At 40.4% G+C, this 17526-nt stretch overlaps 1 protein-coding gene across 1 annotated transcript; it reads left to right on the top strand.

The window, feature by feature from the left end:
* Nucleotides 1-5864: 5864 nt before the first annotated feature.
* LOC118781047 (probable Bax inhibitor 1) lies at nt 5865-17105 on the top strand. Its single transcript, XM_036533895.1, has 10 exons — nt 5865-5896; nt 8230-8343; nt 9578-9686; nt 10195-10315; nt 10512-10560; nt 10986-11083; nt 11462-11541; nt 12352-12452; nt 14017-14092; nt 14386-17105. The coding sequence occupies exons 2-10, from the start codon at nt 8288-8290 to the stop codon at nt 14407-14409; spliced, it is 714 nt and encodes a 237-aa protein (XP_036389788.1). The 5' UTR covers nt 5865-5896; nt 8230-8287; the 3' UTR covers nt 14410-17105.
* The last annotated feature ends 421 nt before the right edge of the window (nt 17106-17526 follow it).

Below are 17526 nucleotides of genomic sequence, written 5' to 3'. Positions count from 1 at the left end.
AAATGTGTATTTATCCATGCTGCTCAGCATTTTCATTAGAAATTCAAAAACATATCGAAGAGAAATGGCCCTGGTCTTTTTTCCTGCAGCACAAGTCAGCAGTAGAGCAGTGGGATGGTCATGGCTCAAGTAAACGAAAGAATTAAAATGACAGATGCTGGAGCCACTGAAGCCCAAGGGAGCTTTCTGTGAGTGAAGCTGTCTGAAAGGCCCCTTTAGACATGCTCCTGAGCAAAGTTTTGAGTTTTTGCTTAAACAGATGCTGGAATGAAACCTTAAGTATGACTGGGAGGTCTTCTTTTCATGTCCCCAGTTGATGTATTGAGGGGTGACAGTTTCTCAGGACATCACTGTTGTAGAAGAGGAACGAAAGGGACCATGGGGTTGAATGAGCATGCCTGAGCTGGTCTCAGGACACCTGCTCTGCAGAATGCCTGTCTTGAGATTTTATTAACTGGTATTTGCAGTCTTTTAGAGGCTTTAGTTTATGAGAGCAAAATGTGAATGATTCACCCATTTCTCAGTTCAAAACTCGCATTCCTGTCTCAGATTGTCTTTTACTCTCTGAACCCATGTTACATCTGACTTCAAGATTTCAATATGTATTCAGTATGTAAACCCACTCCAGAGCAGAGTGGAACTCTGAGTCCAGGACTCCCGTTGGCCAGCACTGCACTGCATTGTCATTGCAGGTTGGAAGCCTCATTGCTGATGTGGAAACAGAAGATGCAAAGGGAAGCCTTTGATTTGCAACAGGTGTCTATTGGAGTAAGAATAAATATCATTATGCAGAAACGTGTGTTCCGCAGCTAGCACAAGTCGGTCAATGTTTTTGTGGTGGTACACTTGTACAGATACATTGAGACATGCTGATAAATGTCTTTTGTAATTGAAAGGTTGCTCTCTTGAATATTTGGTTATCTATGCTGCTTTTTTTGATCATCTGTATATTTCATTTTTCATATGCCTTTTTCAATACGATATTGTAGTAGTCCTTATGAAAGTGAAAGTATAGAGTGGATTTATGATAGTATGTCTGTTCTACAGATTCTATGCAGTATGTACAGAACAAAGATAGGATTCTCAGCCACCTTGACTTAGAGCGCACAGCTTTTTAAAAATGTTTTACTTTTTTAATGCATGCTTCGTCATGGCATAGAAATTTTGCCATTTAAGAAATGTTCAGTGAAAGAGGTTTGAAGTTTGTTGTAACCAAAGCCTTTTGTTGATATTCAGGGTGTGATGCCAATGAACACCACTGCCAGATGTAAGATGTAACTGTACATATTGGTAGGAATAAGTATGTACATGCAAAACGGCATGTATTACTTTTTCCTTTAGGTTCCAGTTTCTCTCAGGACAAAATACCGTTTGAATATTTGGAAAAAATAACTTCTACTTTAGAAATATGGTAAGAACTTGAAACAGTACCTAAGAATTCTATTTTGTATATTTGCAACTTTTGTAAAACAAACTGGAAAAAGGTGTCAAATAAAACAAGGACTCATCACAGTGTCTTTGTGTCTTTAATAAACATAAGATGGTGAACTGTTCCTATTATGGAGGAGCTACACGGGAACAATTTGCATCCAGCAAAAAAAAAAAGTGTCACATGACATTCAAATTTGGGTGATTATCGGTGACTGCAAACATCCAGTGTGTCAGCCTGGCTGATAGTGACACTGCTGAAAAAACACTGACACTGCTGCTTTATTGCAGTGCACAAGGAGAGGTTTTGTGGGTAAGTGGGACATGGAAAATTGTCACAGTCTGAGTTCTGTGATGATTTGCTTGTACATCATGGAAGGCATTTATAATACAGCGGTCTTTGCTTGTACTGTAGAGCAACAGCAACTGCAGGCCTGGAGGCTATATAGGCCTTTATACTGTAGTTAACTCTTTTCATTACCATTTTAGGTCCTTTTCCCCCATTGGAGCACAGATTAGAAGGCTTTTGTTCTGTACCTCTTCATGGAGAAACAGATAATGTGATGACATGCAGTGTATGTAAACACTGGATATGAGTCGCATTATACATTGTTCACACTTTAAATTTGATAGGTTCTCTTCAGTAATTTGCATGGGTTACTAAAAGAACAGCCAAATCATCCTGGGCACAATTCTTTTATGGTGACATTTATTGGATGAGGTTTCCTACAATTTGAAAGATAGATGATAGATAAATAAATACTCTATTCATCTCCCTGGGAAATTCAGGGAGGATCTACACAGAAACAATTTGCATCCAGCCAACTAACCAGCTATTGTGAATTCCTTTCAGGGAAGTGTAAATTTAACAAAATTAAGGCTGTGTTTTTTGGCATGCCAGTGCAATGAACTCAGTGAGGTGCCACAGCGCTCATGCCTTGTTCTTCTCTGATGTGCTGAATGGAGCTCCTGTCAAGTCTCAGTGGGAGGGTTATTCATCTGAAGCTGCACCTTGCTTATCTCCACCTAGTCTTGCCTTCTAGATGTGGGCCCGCCCTAGCTAACTGCTTGGGTGAAAACAGTACTCCAAACTGAGATAATTATATTAAAAATCGAACTGTGCTTACATTAAGGGGGAAACATGCAATGATATGCAAAATGGACTGAAGAAGATTGTACTGAAACAGCTGGTGAGCAAAGCTAGGCATAACCTACTCCACCTTGTAACCACACACCTCGCAAGGAGAAATAAAGCTGATTGAAGTACTCAGACTGATGTTACCAATGGCAAAAAGCATGCTAAAATTAGGATCAGGAGCATGTTGATTTTGAAGTCAGTTACAGAAAGGGAGAGATATTTGCTGTCTCCTGACAGCCCATATAAAAAAGGGGAGGGAAGCTGTTTATCTGTCGAATCACATTGTCACTTAAGAATAACCAATCAGAGTGAAATCAGAGTAATATATTTCATTTTTGTAAATAACTGCTATATATATATATATATATATACACATATAAATAGGTGGATTTCACCCTCAACAACTCATTCAGAGTCAAACACTTAATTGATAAGGGTCAAGTGGGTTTATTTTAGATCTTAGATATTTTAGATCTGGTAAAGGCCGCAATAATCAGCAGTCAGGTTGTGAAGAGGTGTTGTAGCTGCTGCCCTCTGCTGGGGTTTAAGATAATTGAAATATAACTAATAGTGTCACCTACTGATCGTATTACGTGGGGATTTGTCTAGCCGTTTCAGACAGAGGCGAAGAAGTCTAAATTTGCTGTATGAAATTTTCAGTTAGAGCATTGACCGCATTGTAGGGTATAGTAGGCTGTATTAGGGTATATATCGCTGGAATTTCTAAAACTAGAAAATTAAAAAACCTGGAAAATTTACAAAATAAAAGGTAGGAGAGGAATTGGTGTTTAGCAAGATAATTAAGTATGTATGAATTTAAAAAATGGTTTATAGCTGCTTTACATCTTGGATTAGGCAGTGCACGAAATGGACACACTACACTGCTACACTGAGCTGTCATTGAAAAAAAAAACACGAAGTGCGATTCGTGTGTTTGTCGTCGTAATTTACAGTATTTTTCTCAGAGAACAATATTTTGTTGGATGAACTGTTATCGTGATGAATTGTTATCCTTATGTTGACCAAAGTCAATAGTATTTCTACACAATACCCCATAATTTACTTGAAATTTAAACTTCGGTCACAATTCAAGATGCAGAAAAGTATTGCTTTGAGTGCACAGAACAGAAAAATAAAAAGCCCTAAGGCATGCGCGGAGAAACAAAAACGCACTCCGATGCTGCTGGCGGCGCTAATGCATTTTTTGAAATTTACTCTACTAAACACCATAGAAGAAAATTGAAATGAAAATAAATACAAATAACTAAATGCAAATCGAAACGACGTTAGCGATGTTATTTTCCTCCTCAGAGGAGGACGACTATGATTGAGAAACACCAAAAAGGCACATGTAACGTTCGCAGAATTACAAGAAATGAGACCAAAACAATAAGAATGTTCCAAGATAGGACCTTCAGGCCAAAGGAGAGTTATTTCTAAACCTCTGCCGAAAACTAGGGCCAGAAAACGATACGGACTTCGAGGACTTTGCTGGCCTTTTTACCAATGAGTTCCACAGACTGGAGAAGCTGATGATTCCACTGATAAGAAAACAGAATACTAATTATAAAGGCTGCATTGCACTAAATAAGTGTTATGACTTTACGCTTATAGGTATGGGTAATAAAATTAATTCTTAATACTGCTACAGGCGACAAGGCATGCGACTGCATCCTGTTTCTTGCACAAACTCCTCTGTGGCAAATACTTACAGGAGAGAGCTGCTAAAGGCACTGCTCATTCTGGGAACCTAGAGCCTAAAACCTCACCTTGTAATACTCCACTAACACCACCCTTGAACAGCATAGAGACTAATTCCACAGGAACTTCAGTTTGGATACTAGGGCCGTGTCTTAGCAATGGCATCAAATATAGCTGACTAACAGCAATAGACCAAAATATAGCTCAGACTGAAAAAGACTGGGTTTAAGGTCTGCCATGTTACATTGCCACATTTCACCTGTTCCAACTTTTTTGTACAAAAAGTTGGCAAGCTGGTCATAAGCATTATTTTAAAAAAAGAAAAAAGAAAAGCTGAAACACTAGTTGTCCATGTGTGAGAACATGGTCTTTACCCCATGCCTGTCTTGATCACTTGGCAAGACTAGCGCTGAAGGAGCCAGCTTTAGTTACATTGAGGAGTGTCCTCTAACTTTTCCTTCACCTCCTTCTCTAAAGAAAAAAAAACACACACACACACACCACTTCAGTGAATGGATCAGAACATGGGCTCATGAAGCATCACTCTTCCATTACAAGTTGGAGTACACCAGTACTGTTGTGTTGAATATTTACATGTTTTATATAAGCATTTGTCATTTAGAAAAGAGAAGGGAAAACAATGCCTAGAGCAAATCCTTTTGACTAAATTCCATTCTAAAACCAAGCAATTTTTAGAGTAACGTCTTTATTGTTTTCTATGCTACCTACGCCCCTTGGGCAATTTTAAAAAATTAGGGCATGAAGATGACTCAAATTGATGCACTGTAAAATAGGTTTAAGTAAAATTACCAGCGAATATTGCACATGCAGCACGATTACATCTCCATCAAATGTCAATTCTGACTAATCACAACGCATGCAAGATTGTATAAATGTCCAGTCCTGTTTGCAATCTGCTGAACAATGTTTACCATGTACTGATCTAATGACATCCAACACCAACCCCCCCCCCCCCCCCACAAAAAAAAAAATAAAATAAAATAAACGTAAAAAATGTATTGATTATGAACTTAAATTGCTTTACGTTCAGCACAGTTCCTGGCCCCGCGTACATCCTAGAGCATTGACAAATATCACACCTAGTCATTGTTGGTTAATTTTGTTAATTTAATGTTAGCCTCAAGCTCACCTGTAGTGAGTAAGCGTAGATGTCCATGCAGTTACCAAGGATATAGCCAACAAGATAAACATGCAACTTAGGCTACCCCTATGCCGCATCAAGCGAACTCCTTACTAATGTAGGCTACTGATTTATCATGCCATGTATGGGCATCTTGGAGACACATGAATACACGGCATAACTTAACCCGGTAAATTTACTACATAAACCCATTAAAAAAAACTTCCGTCATGAGTTATTACGGCTTCAATCTGCTTTGGCGCTTTACGGCGCGAATATGGTGGGAGTTACCTCCTAGCCTACTGCATTTCTCCTGTCAGTCAGGCCACGAAACCACCCGACATCGCAGGCTGTCAGTAGACTCACCGTGACGTCATTACGTAGATCACGGGAAACGACGTGTAACTACCAGCCGAGACCAGAAAGGAAGCGAAAGAGGACAAGACGGGCGCAGGCTAAAGAGAGATACGATAAAATACACGAACGTAGTGAGTAATTCTTGTCGTTTGCGATCCAGCTGAGTGTGATTATATGTTCAGTGATTAAATTTGGTTAGCTGATTATTGAACTAGGTCGCTACCTGGGTAGAAAATGCAGTATGTTTACCTTTGTTTTGAAGTTAGCGAAATTAGGTTCCGGTTATGAGGGGTGAAGTCGAGAGTGTTAGTTGGCTGGCTGACCATAGGAATGGTCATCATATTACAGAAACATAAGCTGTATGTGGCTCTGAATTATTAGCTGACGTTCATGTTTTTAGCAAGTAAAACATCTAGCCTATCATTTTGCCAGTTCACTTATTAGCTTGTTGCTAAGCTAGTTTCGAGCTGCTTGCAAACTGGCTAGCTCGCCGTACGTGACACCACTTGCCACTCACTAACTGAATGTTGTGCGCACGATAGCTAAATAACGTACTTAGCTAACCCTGTTAGCGATTGAACTAATTAACATCATCTCATGTCGCTAGGTAGCTACATATATTTTCAATAATTGACGAAGGTTACCTTGCTAGCTAACGACGACTTTTGGCGTCAGTCTAAGACTGATTTCTTAGTTAGTTAGCCAGTAGCAAGAACAAAGATATAGCGAGCTGGGCGGTTTTTAGCTTTGGGCCCGACTATACTGTTTTGGTTATCCAGACAACGCCCCCCTGATCTGCTCTGCTTTTGTCTCATTGGTCTGTTGCTATATAGCTGGCTCACGGCGTCGATAACAATAGTTAGCCTAGCTCATTCAGTGGGAATGTAGCCAGCATTAACAGTTAATTACTGACACTTGTCTTATTAAGATCTAACTGGTTAGTCTTGTGCGGAGAACATAACCTGCCATAAGCTAACGTGCAAACAGTGCCTAACAGTGATATCTGAGCGCAATACGAAATTAATGTAACTCTGTACAAACATAAGCAACATTTTCATTCATCTTTTGTATTCAGGTGTTAAAATGTTTTGCTTTCGGTTCGGAGGCAGCGATGGATAAGTTTTGTTCCAAACTGTTTTGGTATTGCATGTCATTTTCAAATCGCTAAACAGTGAGATGTCGTTCTGAGCGAGGGTGTACAGTAGTTTTATTTCCTCAGCATATGGTCATTTGAGATTTTCAGGCGATGGAATGAAGAAACAATTGTAGTTGCAATTCAGCAAATGGTAGAAGCATTAAGAATTTGTATAGTGATGATGAAGTATTGCCAGCCCTCATCCAACAGTCACATTGAATTACCACTCAGTGTGTTTAGGCAAACTGTCGCCAGATGCTCTCTTCTGCTGTCATCCAACACTCTTAAATCTGTCTGCCATTCCTCCTCCATCATCCTTGTGTGTTTCTCTCTTACCATCCAGTCACAAGCAATTTCAGACGTGTGTATTGGCGTGAATAACTTTTAGGTGACTTCTGTGGACAAATCATTGAAACCCAAAAATTGCTCTTTGGCAAAACTGTGTTTCTGAAAATTAATTAAAAAAAAACTGCAGGCAAAGCGAGAACATAAGAACCTATGGGAATAAGAGCTTTAGTGATGAGAGCAGGGTACAACTAAATTCATTTTGTATGTACTCAGGGGTACATCTAGCACTGTGAGTGGAAAAAGTGTTTGGGTCAGTGTGAATTTTACATGAAACTTTCACCTGTGTTGTCTTGTTCAATTCACTGGGCTCATCTTGTAATATCTTACAAATGCCCTCTTTTAATCCCTTTGAAAAAATTAAAAAACTCAGAGAAATGCCACAGTAAGTCTCCTGTTGTGAGTCCAAAGAAGTTAAGTGTTGAAAGTCTCTCTTCGTAACTAATAGGTTTATCTGAAACCTGCCGTTTTTGCCCCTCTGTACTTTTTCAAAAGACTCTCTGTCCTTCATGTTGTGTCATGCAAAGAACTGGACACTGTGCTTTAAATGTGTTCTGGCAGTGTGTAAGGGGAATGTAACCTCATTTTCATTGTAACTGATACCTTTTGCTGTATTTGCTTTGGCACAATATCTAGATCCAGATAGACTTAGGACAACTGTTATGCCATTTTCATATTGCACAGACTGTAACTTAGGACATCCCACAAAATGTCCTGCCTTAAATTGTTGTCCATATGTGGAACTTCACATCGGTGTTAAATTTCATTTGTCACATGTTAAGCTGGGTAATTCATCAAAGTAATTAATTCAAACTTCTAATGGACGTTGTATATCAACAGTTAAAATATTGCGCATCAGCATGTGTCATGCACAAATCTTGAGGGAAGCATTTGCATTGAATTGACTAGTGTGTAATACTGTGTGTCAATGCTAAACATCTTGGTAGCCTGTTTCATTATTTTCTGTGTTGGTTCATGTTGCAGCTGATATAAGCACAAATTCAAGGAGAGGTCTGTACAAGATCAGCAAGTCCATCTCAAGATGAACGTCTTTGACCGCAACATCAACTTTGACGCTCTGTTCAAATTCTCCCAAATGTAAGTACTTTTTTAGAGCAACTTAAGTAATTTCTATTCTTTGCATTTTGTCTGTGGAGCAACAGACCATCCATTATGCTTCTCTATTCCTGAGTAAAATAGTCATTAAAAAGTGCACTTTCATTTTCACTTTCAGATAAGGGGTTTAAATTCATAAATGGTCATTTGCATTGGAACTCTGACAAATTTAAGTGCTAGTAATAATTAATGAGAGAATGAGGCTATACTACACCACAGTGGGTGGAGCCAACATGTCATGTCAATTTATGAGCTGTCAGTGCTACTCCCCATAGCAAAATACTACGCTATGTTCAGATCAGTGAGTTCTTGACAGCTAGGGTAGGGACCCCATTTCCTCCCATTAAGTTTTCACCAGCTGGCGCACTTCCTTGACTTAAAAATATCCTTAACTCCATCATTGACTTTGTATTGCACTGAGCATGTTAACTCATAAATTCCCCTTCTGGGGTTATAATGACTTATGCCTGCAGCAGCAAACTAAAACGCATCATTATTTTAAATATCAGTGTGAATTAAATTGGGTGTTTTTTAATATCAGCACAGCTGGCAAGATTAATTCAGCTCTAAGGAACCCAGCGTTGTGGCATAAGGTGATCTCACCTGCTAATTAAGGATACACTGCTGAAAGTCAGATGTAATGGTTATCAGCTGTGCAGGGTTCTGGACTGCATCTGAGTACCTGGATCTGTGATTAATACAATTTAAAATTTGCATTATCAGAGGTCCTTAAAATGGGGAGTCCTGCTAATAAGACAGGAAGGATTTTGGTGGTTTATAAATCCTTAATCATTTGGCTTAAATCCATAAAGAATAGTAATAGTATGTTTACCTCTCAGAGATCAGACATTTGATGCCACTGCAAGATGCTCACATTATAAGTGGTAGTGGCCATATATTTTGGCATCTAATTAAATTCCAGCTGTACTGTCATCTTCATCCTCAGTTGTGGCTATCCAAAAACAGAATGACTGTTCCAGGAATAATTTGTTTCTTATGACTGAAAGGGAACCTAAACTGACCAGACTCCACTCTCATGTTCTGATAATGGAGAAACGGAAACGTTTTCCTGTTTCTCCACTGCGATCATCGTGCACTGTTTTGGCCAAGAGTTTACAGTCAGGATCACCTGTATAAAAACAGTTGGGGAGAAGCCTTCATTGCTGCGAGTTTCAGTTCGCTGATGTTTTGTCCATTGTGTGTGCTGTCTTTCCAGTTCTGCCTCCACCCAGCAGCACCTGAAGAATGTGTATGCCAGCCTTGCTGTGTGCATGCTGGTGGCAGCCACAGGCTCCTACGTTCATGTGGTCACACGGCTGTTCCAGGTAAGCACACCTGTGAGAATAACGCTAAGTGTCAGTTACCTGGTCTTCTTTTTCCTGTTGATTTACATTAGAGGGCAGACATTAGCTGTACACATGGTCCAAACAGCAGTTTGCCCTGACACCTTGTGGTCAATGGCCATGACTGTTACTTTGTGCTGCAGTGCCAGAATCTTGCAGCTTGTGTGAAGTTTGCTACTGGACAGATTCCTACCCTTTTAGGATAGAAATCACCAAACAACAAGACGGGAGTCACAATACCCTGGTTATTCACATGGAACGGAATAACTCGAGCAATGACGGGGCAGGGGAACCGGTGGAAGTGGAAGACACTGGGGACAGTAGTGGAAGATGACTGTATTTGTTTTTTATTCAGTTTTATTTCCAATTATTTAGACAGGTACACTGGAACGTGTTTGTGTCCGTGCAAGCTGCAAGCTGAATTTGGTGTGTTCCCCGTAACCCAGTTTGCGAGGTATGTAATAGGTTTCTTTGTGTCTCTCGCTGTCAGGGGGGTTTCCTGTCCCTGCTCGGCTCATTGGGAATGATGGCGTGGTTGGCCATGACGCCACACAGCCACGAGACGGAGAAGAAGAGGCTGGCCATCCTGGCGGGATTTGCCTTCTTTACAGGTGAAACTGCCTGGTACCTCCTTTCACATTCCTTCTGTGTGAACAGCTGCAACCGTTCAGAAGTACCAGTCACATTTCCCTGTAGAGGGGTTTGGGGCACATTCAGTCCAAAGGTTATGGTGTTGTCCCTCACAGTATTTTTTGGAAATGTCCTACAACCTGTAACATAACATGGTATTCTTATGTATTTCATCAGGTGTTGGTCTGGGGCCTGCCATGGACTTCGTCATTGCCATCAACCCAAGGTAAGAATCCTGTTTCTCAGAAATAAAGTTGTGAACACCCTATTCTGCAGGCAGTAGGCTATGTTATGAGTCTGACCATTTCTGTTTGAGGTAGCAGCATGGTGTAGTGTTAAGGTGCAGGGCTTATAACCGAAGGGTTGCTCATTCAATTCCCTGCTGGACCACTGCTGTTTTCCTCTTGGGCAAGGATACTGTCTTATTAAATATCCAGCTGTATAAATGGATAAAGTTGTATGCAAGTCAATCTGGATAAGAGCGTCTCCTAAATGACAATAATTTAATGTAATGCAATGTAACAGACATATTGATACATGTATGTTGTATTTTGGTTTGCATATTCAGAAGAGGATGAGTTAAGTCCTTTTCTTTGATGGGTATCTTTGTGTCTTTAAATTTTAAAATGTGTATCCTCTCCCTCTCTCTAGCATCATCCTGACTGCTTTCCTGAGCACGTCTGTCATCTTTGTGTGCTTCACTCTCAGCGCCCTCTATGCCCGCCGCAGGAGTTACCTCTTTCTGGGAGGTAAATGCTTGGCTCCCCCTTAACAAGCTCTGTACCCACCAAATCTGATAGGGTGGCAGGACTAGTGTTTATTCACCATATTTCTTTCAGTGGTTTTACAGCGTTGAGATGTTATTGCAAGAAACATTTTGTGAAGGTCTTTAATGAGTTTTTGTGTTAGTACAACGAGCACGGTGTATGATGCATGGCGCCCATGGAACTATTGTTAGTGTAAATGTCTTATATTTGAATTGATGCAAGAAAAATGTCTGAAAATAGAAAAATGCATTTCACAGAGCCTTATGTTAAAGTTCATTTTAAATGCAGTCTTGAAATGTGTGGTTCATAGGGCATTAATGAAAGTTTTTGTTTAATCTCCACCCACCCCGACCCCACCAGGGACACTGATGTCTGCACTGTCCATCCTGCTCCTGGTCTCTTTGGTCAACATATTCCTTGGATCAGTAATGCTTTTTAAGGTAAGGGATAAGACACTAAGAAGATAAGAAAGTTGACATTTGGGCTTGTAAGTGGCTCAGGTGGTTAAGGCACTTGTTCTGTGCAGGCCCATAGCTCACCTGGGTTCACCATTTGCCACAAATGACCAGGAGTCTGTTGCGGTGGAAATTGGGTTTCCACTCCTCTCGACACTGTGGCTAGTGAGTTGCTGAGTGGCTGCCAGTCGCTTGGACAACGTCAAGTGGAGTAGCATTTATTCTCCAATTGGTGTTCACTTCACTGTGCGCTGTAGAACTTGCTGTGCAAAACACAGCTGTTGGCTGTGAGCACATTCATCTCGCCTTAGCACTCCTGCATGGGGGAACGAGAGACGAGCATATAGCTGTACAATTGCAGATTCCAAAATTGGATGGAAAGTGTGGAAAAAGCATGCAAAAGTGTAAAGAAAATAATAAAAGGTAGGTACCAGTCATTGATGAGCAGTTATCGCAAACATTCTCTTGGCTGTGGCTCAGTAGTCTGGCAACCAGGTATGAGTTACATTTACTGAGAACCATGTACTGCTGCTACTACGTACATCTGCTGACAACACCACATTTATCCGAGAAAAGTACAGACAGACAGCAGCAAGAGGCATAGCATATAATGAGAAACGCTTCTGCTTGTTGACTGAGCAGATAAAACCCCCCTCTCCTTTTGAGTGCTTAGGCTCTGTGTGAACATTATCTCAGTTAAGAGCACTGTGGTTCCCAGATGTGTGGCCAGGCCTTAGGGCACGGCCAGCAGGTGATGGCAGAGGGTTGAGGTGGGTGTGGTTTTCTCTCCCACAGGCTCACCTGTACCTGGGGCTGGCTGTGATGTGCGGCTTTGTGCTGTTCGACACCCAGCTCATCATCGAGAAGGCAGAGATGGGAGACAAGGACTACATCTGGTGAGGGTCCCTTTTATTCGGCATTGTACATTTGAAAAGTTTAAAGCACCCAAAATTTCAAGGTGCTTATGCTCCTGGTAATAACCAAAGTAAAAAACTAAGGGATAGGACAGCACTGGCTTCATTGTACTTTCCAGCTTCCAGCAGTACGTACACTGAAGTTCCTGTAATTTTGCCTTTCCTATCATGTGAGTGGGATAGTGATGGGATCTCAACATTTGAATTAGTGTCAAGCCTTTCCAAGCCACTGGGTTATGAAGCAAAAGTTCAAGTGGTTGAATGAAGCATATTTTTACAGCATGCCTCTTCATGAATGGGGGTTTACCATATCCATACATTTTAATTTCTGGGTGTCACTCAATCAAAGTCAGTGAGTTCATTTCTGCTGTGCTCATTTCAGTTTTTCAAACTTGCATCTGACTGTAAAGATCTTTGTTCTAATCGCATGCTGGGCTCCATGAATCCAGCCATGTCACTTCCTGACAATTGCAGGGAGCTCACAGCGGCAGAATAAACTGGCTTTGTCCCTCTGGGGATAGGATAGGTCACACTGCTGGAACACTGCTGGCAAACTGGCTGCCAAAAAACAAGCAAATTTAGATCAAAGTTATCAATGACAAATTTGACATTCCAGAATTCGGGGAATTGGCCATTCCAAAATTGGGGAGAAAATGGAAATGGAAGGTTAGATCAAAGTTTTGATTATAACAGTCTAATACTCCTTTGACCAAAAATACAAATAGTAGCAGTAGCCTTTATAATTATCCATCTTTCTGTAATAATAAAGATGGCAAGTGTTGAGTGAAGGAATTCCCTCCATCACAGTTCTTGTAGAAATTGATCAAATCCAATAACTCTAAAATTAAACATTCTGCTCTTTCTGAACTGGAGGTTTGACTACTTTCACCTACTAGCAGATGTTGCTGTGGTGTGGGTTTTAGCATCACCAGACAGTGAATCTGTTTAGAAGCGAGGTTAGATACTTTCCCTGTCATTAAGGTGAAGATTGCCACTGAAAACACATTCTACAATGAATTGGAGAACATGCCCTTGTAAGCAGTTGGCAAGGTGGCCAACTTTATGTCAGTTTTGAATTTTTAAATAACATGTTGACCTGTCCTAAAATTTAAGCATTTTTAATTTAAGTAGACATTTAGAAGCATCCTCCTGAGAATCTGAATATGGGAATTTGGGTTTCATGTTTTACATATTTCTAACAGTTAACAAGACATTTGATTAAAGAACCCGTTAACTTTTCCCTTTATGATTCAGCAATAAATTGGGAGGTTGAACACTCAGACAAATCCTAAAAATACCAAAAAAATTGAATACCATTATTTTATTCAGAAGTGTATCAAGTGTGCGTGCCATTGATTATGATGTGGGGGAAGAGCCGGGATGTTAAGACCTTGATGGTGTACGTATGCACTCTCATGCAAAGCTGGGAATGTGGGCTTGGAGGCTACCTACCTCTGAAAGGAATTTCTGCTCAGTGTAATGCACGTTATTAATCTGTCAAGGTCTTGGTTTTTAGCTTTGTTATGTCTTGTTTTTTTACCTCAAGGCATTGTGTGGATCTCTTCCTGGACTTTGTGACTATCTTCAGAAAGCTTATGGTCATTCTCTCCATGAACGAAAGGGTAAGGCTCCCCCAGGTTTTTGATCTGCTTATTAGCAGTAAGAACTACAACGGAGTTTTCACAGCAGAAAAGTCTGAGTCTGAAAGCCCCATTGAAATTAGACATCACAGATGATTAAGCTTATTTGTGTCTTCTCTGCATTTACAGGTAGATTCAAAACGGGGGATTTGCAGGACTTTGTTGTTAAAAATGGCACAGTCTGTGTGCATTTGCGTTATTCTGAAATGTTCATAATATATATGTGTGTGTGTGTGTATATGTCTCAGCTGTATGTTCCTTTCTGTCATTTTCAGGACAAGAAGAAAGAAAAGAAATAGATGGGGATAGGTTCTACTTTCGGACGAAAACCAACCCATGACTGCGAATAGTATCTGAATTGCCTCTGGTGCTTTCACCCCTCCCCCTTATGATTATTATTATTAAACTGAGATTGTTTTAATCCTTTCCTTAGATTTAGCATTCTCATTATTTAAAAGTAGGATTTTTTTTGCTTCACAGAAAGGATTGCTGTTTGAGATTTGTAGTCAATACTGCAATGATAAAACCTGTCCAGTTGGGGGAGCTGTTGCTCTAGAATTTAGTCACAGATGAGCAGTGCAGCATCTCGAGCATGTTTGGTTTGACAGTGCTCGACACGTGCTATATAGGTCTCTCATTTGGATGGTTTGAAAGCTTTTGGATTCTCTGGCAGGTTTTCTGAGCAGTTCTCATTAACATCATTACTCTTTATGCCCATTGTCCCCCAAAAGCTCCATTCCTCTCTGTTGGTGTCTGGCTGCAGAGTGGAGCTTGAGCTCTTGCCATAGATGTACAACCCTTGAGCAGCTGTGTCTGTGATGTTCATATATGTTATCAGTGTGTTAAAAACAGGGAAGGATCATGTGAGCAGAACAAAGTAATTAGAGGGAGAGACTTTAAATACTGATAGCTAAAGTGGGTCGGAATAATAGGTTAATGTTAGTTAGCTAGCTGGTGACTTGCCAAGCAGTTTGTGTGTCACTTTTCAGAATCCAACCAACTAAAAGCCTCGACCAAATCCTTGTGTATTCAGACTACTAGCAAAGATTAAAAAAAATGACATGTCCCCACAGTGGGCTTGTTTTTGCCTCTTTGCGTGATCTGATATGAAGGCAGTGAAAATGTTGGGGACGTGTACTGAAGCTCCCAACCAAGCAGCCTGTGGCCTCAGGTGCCTATGGCACAAGCTTAACACCACCGTGTAGCCAGACAGAGACTTCACACACCCTACTACTTTCAGCAGATCTACAAAGAGGCATAATCTCTGCAGCTTTTCTCATGATTATAGCGTATCAGTTCCCAGATGATTTGAGATGAAATTCTATCTGCAAATGTTAAGGAAGGTCTACGTTCGAGAGTAGGAATTGGCTTGCTCAGTGTGTTTCTGTGTGTTTGCTGGCCCCACGTAGAGTATTGATCATTGCCACAAATTCATTGCAAAGGGAGGGTCTGCGCAAAAGAGATGACAAACTGATTGGAAACAGGCCCTTCACATCGAAGGAGTAGCTGGCATTGAGATAAATGCTTCTGAAGACCAGTGTCCCATTTGACAAATCATAGATAAGTAGTACCCATCAGTGCCAATTAATGAGAGTAAACTCCTGTAAGATTGACTCCTCTTCAGTTAGTCTGTTTAGTACCTATTCTTGGGATAAAATACGTTCTCCTCTGATCTGTGTAGAGAATCCACCCTTCTAATTATTATTAATTATTGTTTCTAATTGGTAGCAATCTATCGACAGTGTTTGTGACTATTGGTGACTTTTTGTCAGCTTTCGTATTGAGACAGTGACGTGTGTTGGTGAATTCATGAGAAAGACTCGTTTTCCTGATGTTCCTTGTTTCCCAAACCCAAAACCCCCTATCCTGTTTAGTCATGTCTGTCACTGCCAAGACACACCAATTGAAATAAGGGGGCTAGAGAGACAGACATCTTTTATGCCCTGGGTGTTGGCCATTTTCTTGCTTGAAGGCGTACACAAATTCTCACGCCTTGAGCGAGCCTCACCACACCAGCGCCAGGTTGCCAGCAAAGTGTCACCCATTCTTTTGTTTCCGCACTTACTGTTGCCAGACAGTGACGTGCATGGTTTGCCAACTGTGTAGAGCTGATGGCCTTCTGCGTCATATTGCCTTATGCACTTTAGGTTTGGGGGTGCTGATGTTATTACACCATTGCCAAATTAAAAAAAAAAAAAGTATTGAAGTCCCATTTCAGAGTCATGCACTATTCTTAATCTTGGCCTGAATAAGGGTCCGGATCAGCAAGGTCTGGCAATCCTTGTTCCTCTCAGAGGCAGTGGGGGCAAGCATAAAGTCACTGGAAGCTAAAATAAAAATGTTAGTGGAAGCAAAGTGTATGGTTCCATAACCATGAGCCCATAGTTTCATCAAGCTGCTTATTGAATATCAATCTGAATTTGACTCAACTCAAAGATTAAGTTCTTTCAGCTTTATTGAATAAAAGTAATCAGGTGTGCAGTGTGCCTTATGGCACATAATTGATTAACTAATTACGCTTGTTTGAGATGGCTGCCCGGTATGTGTCCGGCAAGCAGATATTAGTAAAATACAGTGAATGTCAACTTCACTGTGTGATTATGGCAGCACAAGCACATGTCCAACAGCGCATTTGTTTCACAGTTTACAGTGGATTAAATGTAGAGAGGGCAAATAAAGATGCATATTGTCTGAACAGCTCAATGGTCAACTGGAAGGAAAACCAGCATTCAGAGTGCCCCCAGAACCAGGGTTGGGAAAACAGTTTTGCCTTCAGCTGTGGAATGACCTCAGCCTAAACGGAGGCAAAATTTAAATGGGGCACACGAGAGCCAAGTCATCTTTTAATTTCCTCCAGGAAAAGTCCTTGTTTCCTTGGAAGTGCCAATTACATGACCAGTTTACCAAATATTCTTAGGGTATTGTTGAGAACCTGTGTCAGAATGAAAAATAAATGTTTCATTTGATACTGTGAAGATGCTTTTTTCCTCTTCCATGGATTGTTTTGATTTTGCTCAGTGTAATAAGTCAAAATTGTTCAAATAAAATGATCAATGCTTTGTCATTTGTGTTTGTGTAAATTATGTAGTTATATAGTTATGATAATTATAAATATAATTATAAATAAATAAAATGGCTTTAGGATATTCAGAAATGACACATCTTGCCTACATTAAGCAGATTATTTATTTCTTATGAGCTGTTGTGGGACCATTCATCCAATCATATGTCTTTGGCATGCAATCAGAGAGGTGTATTGAGGGAAACGTTTTAGATTGTTCACAACAGGAAATTTTATTCAGAAAACAAAGCAGATAAGAACAAATTACATATACATGAGGTTTGTTGCCAGTTGTTAAAACCAAAGCATCAATGTCAGTGTATCTAACTGGCATACATAATGGTTAGTGATTTTT

The sequence above is a fragment of the Megalops cyprinoides genome, chromosome 7 (assembly GCF_013368585.1).
Source record: "Megalops cyprinoides isolate fMegCyp1 chromosome 7, fMegCyp1.pri, whole genome shotgun sequence".
NCBI classification, from domain to species: domain Eukaryota; kingdom Metazoa; phylum Chordata; class Actinopteri; order Elopiformes; family Megalopidae; genus Megalops; species Megalops cyprinoides.
Note: the sequence above shows the minus strand (reverse complement) of the source record. Positions and strands in the feature narration are given on the sequence as shown.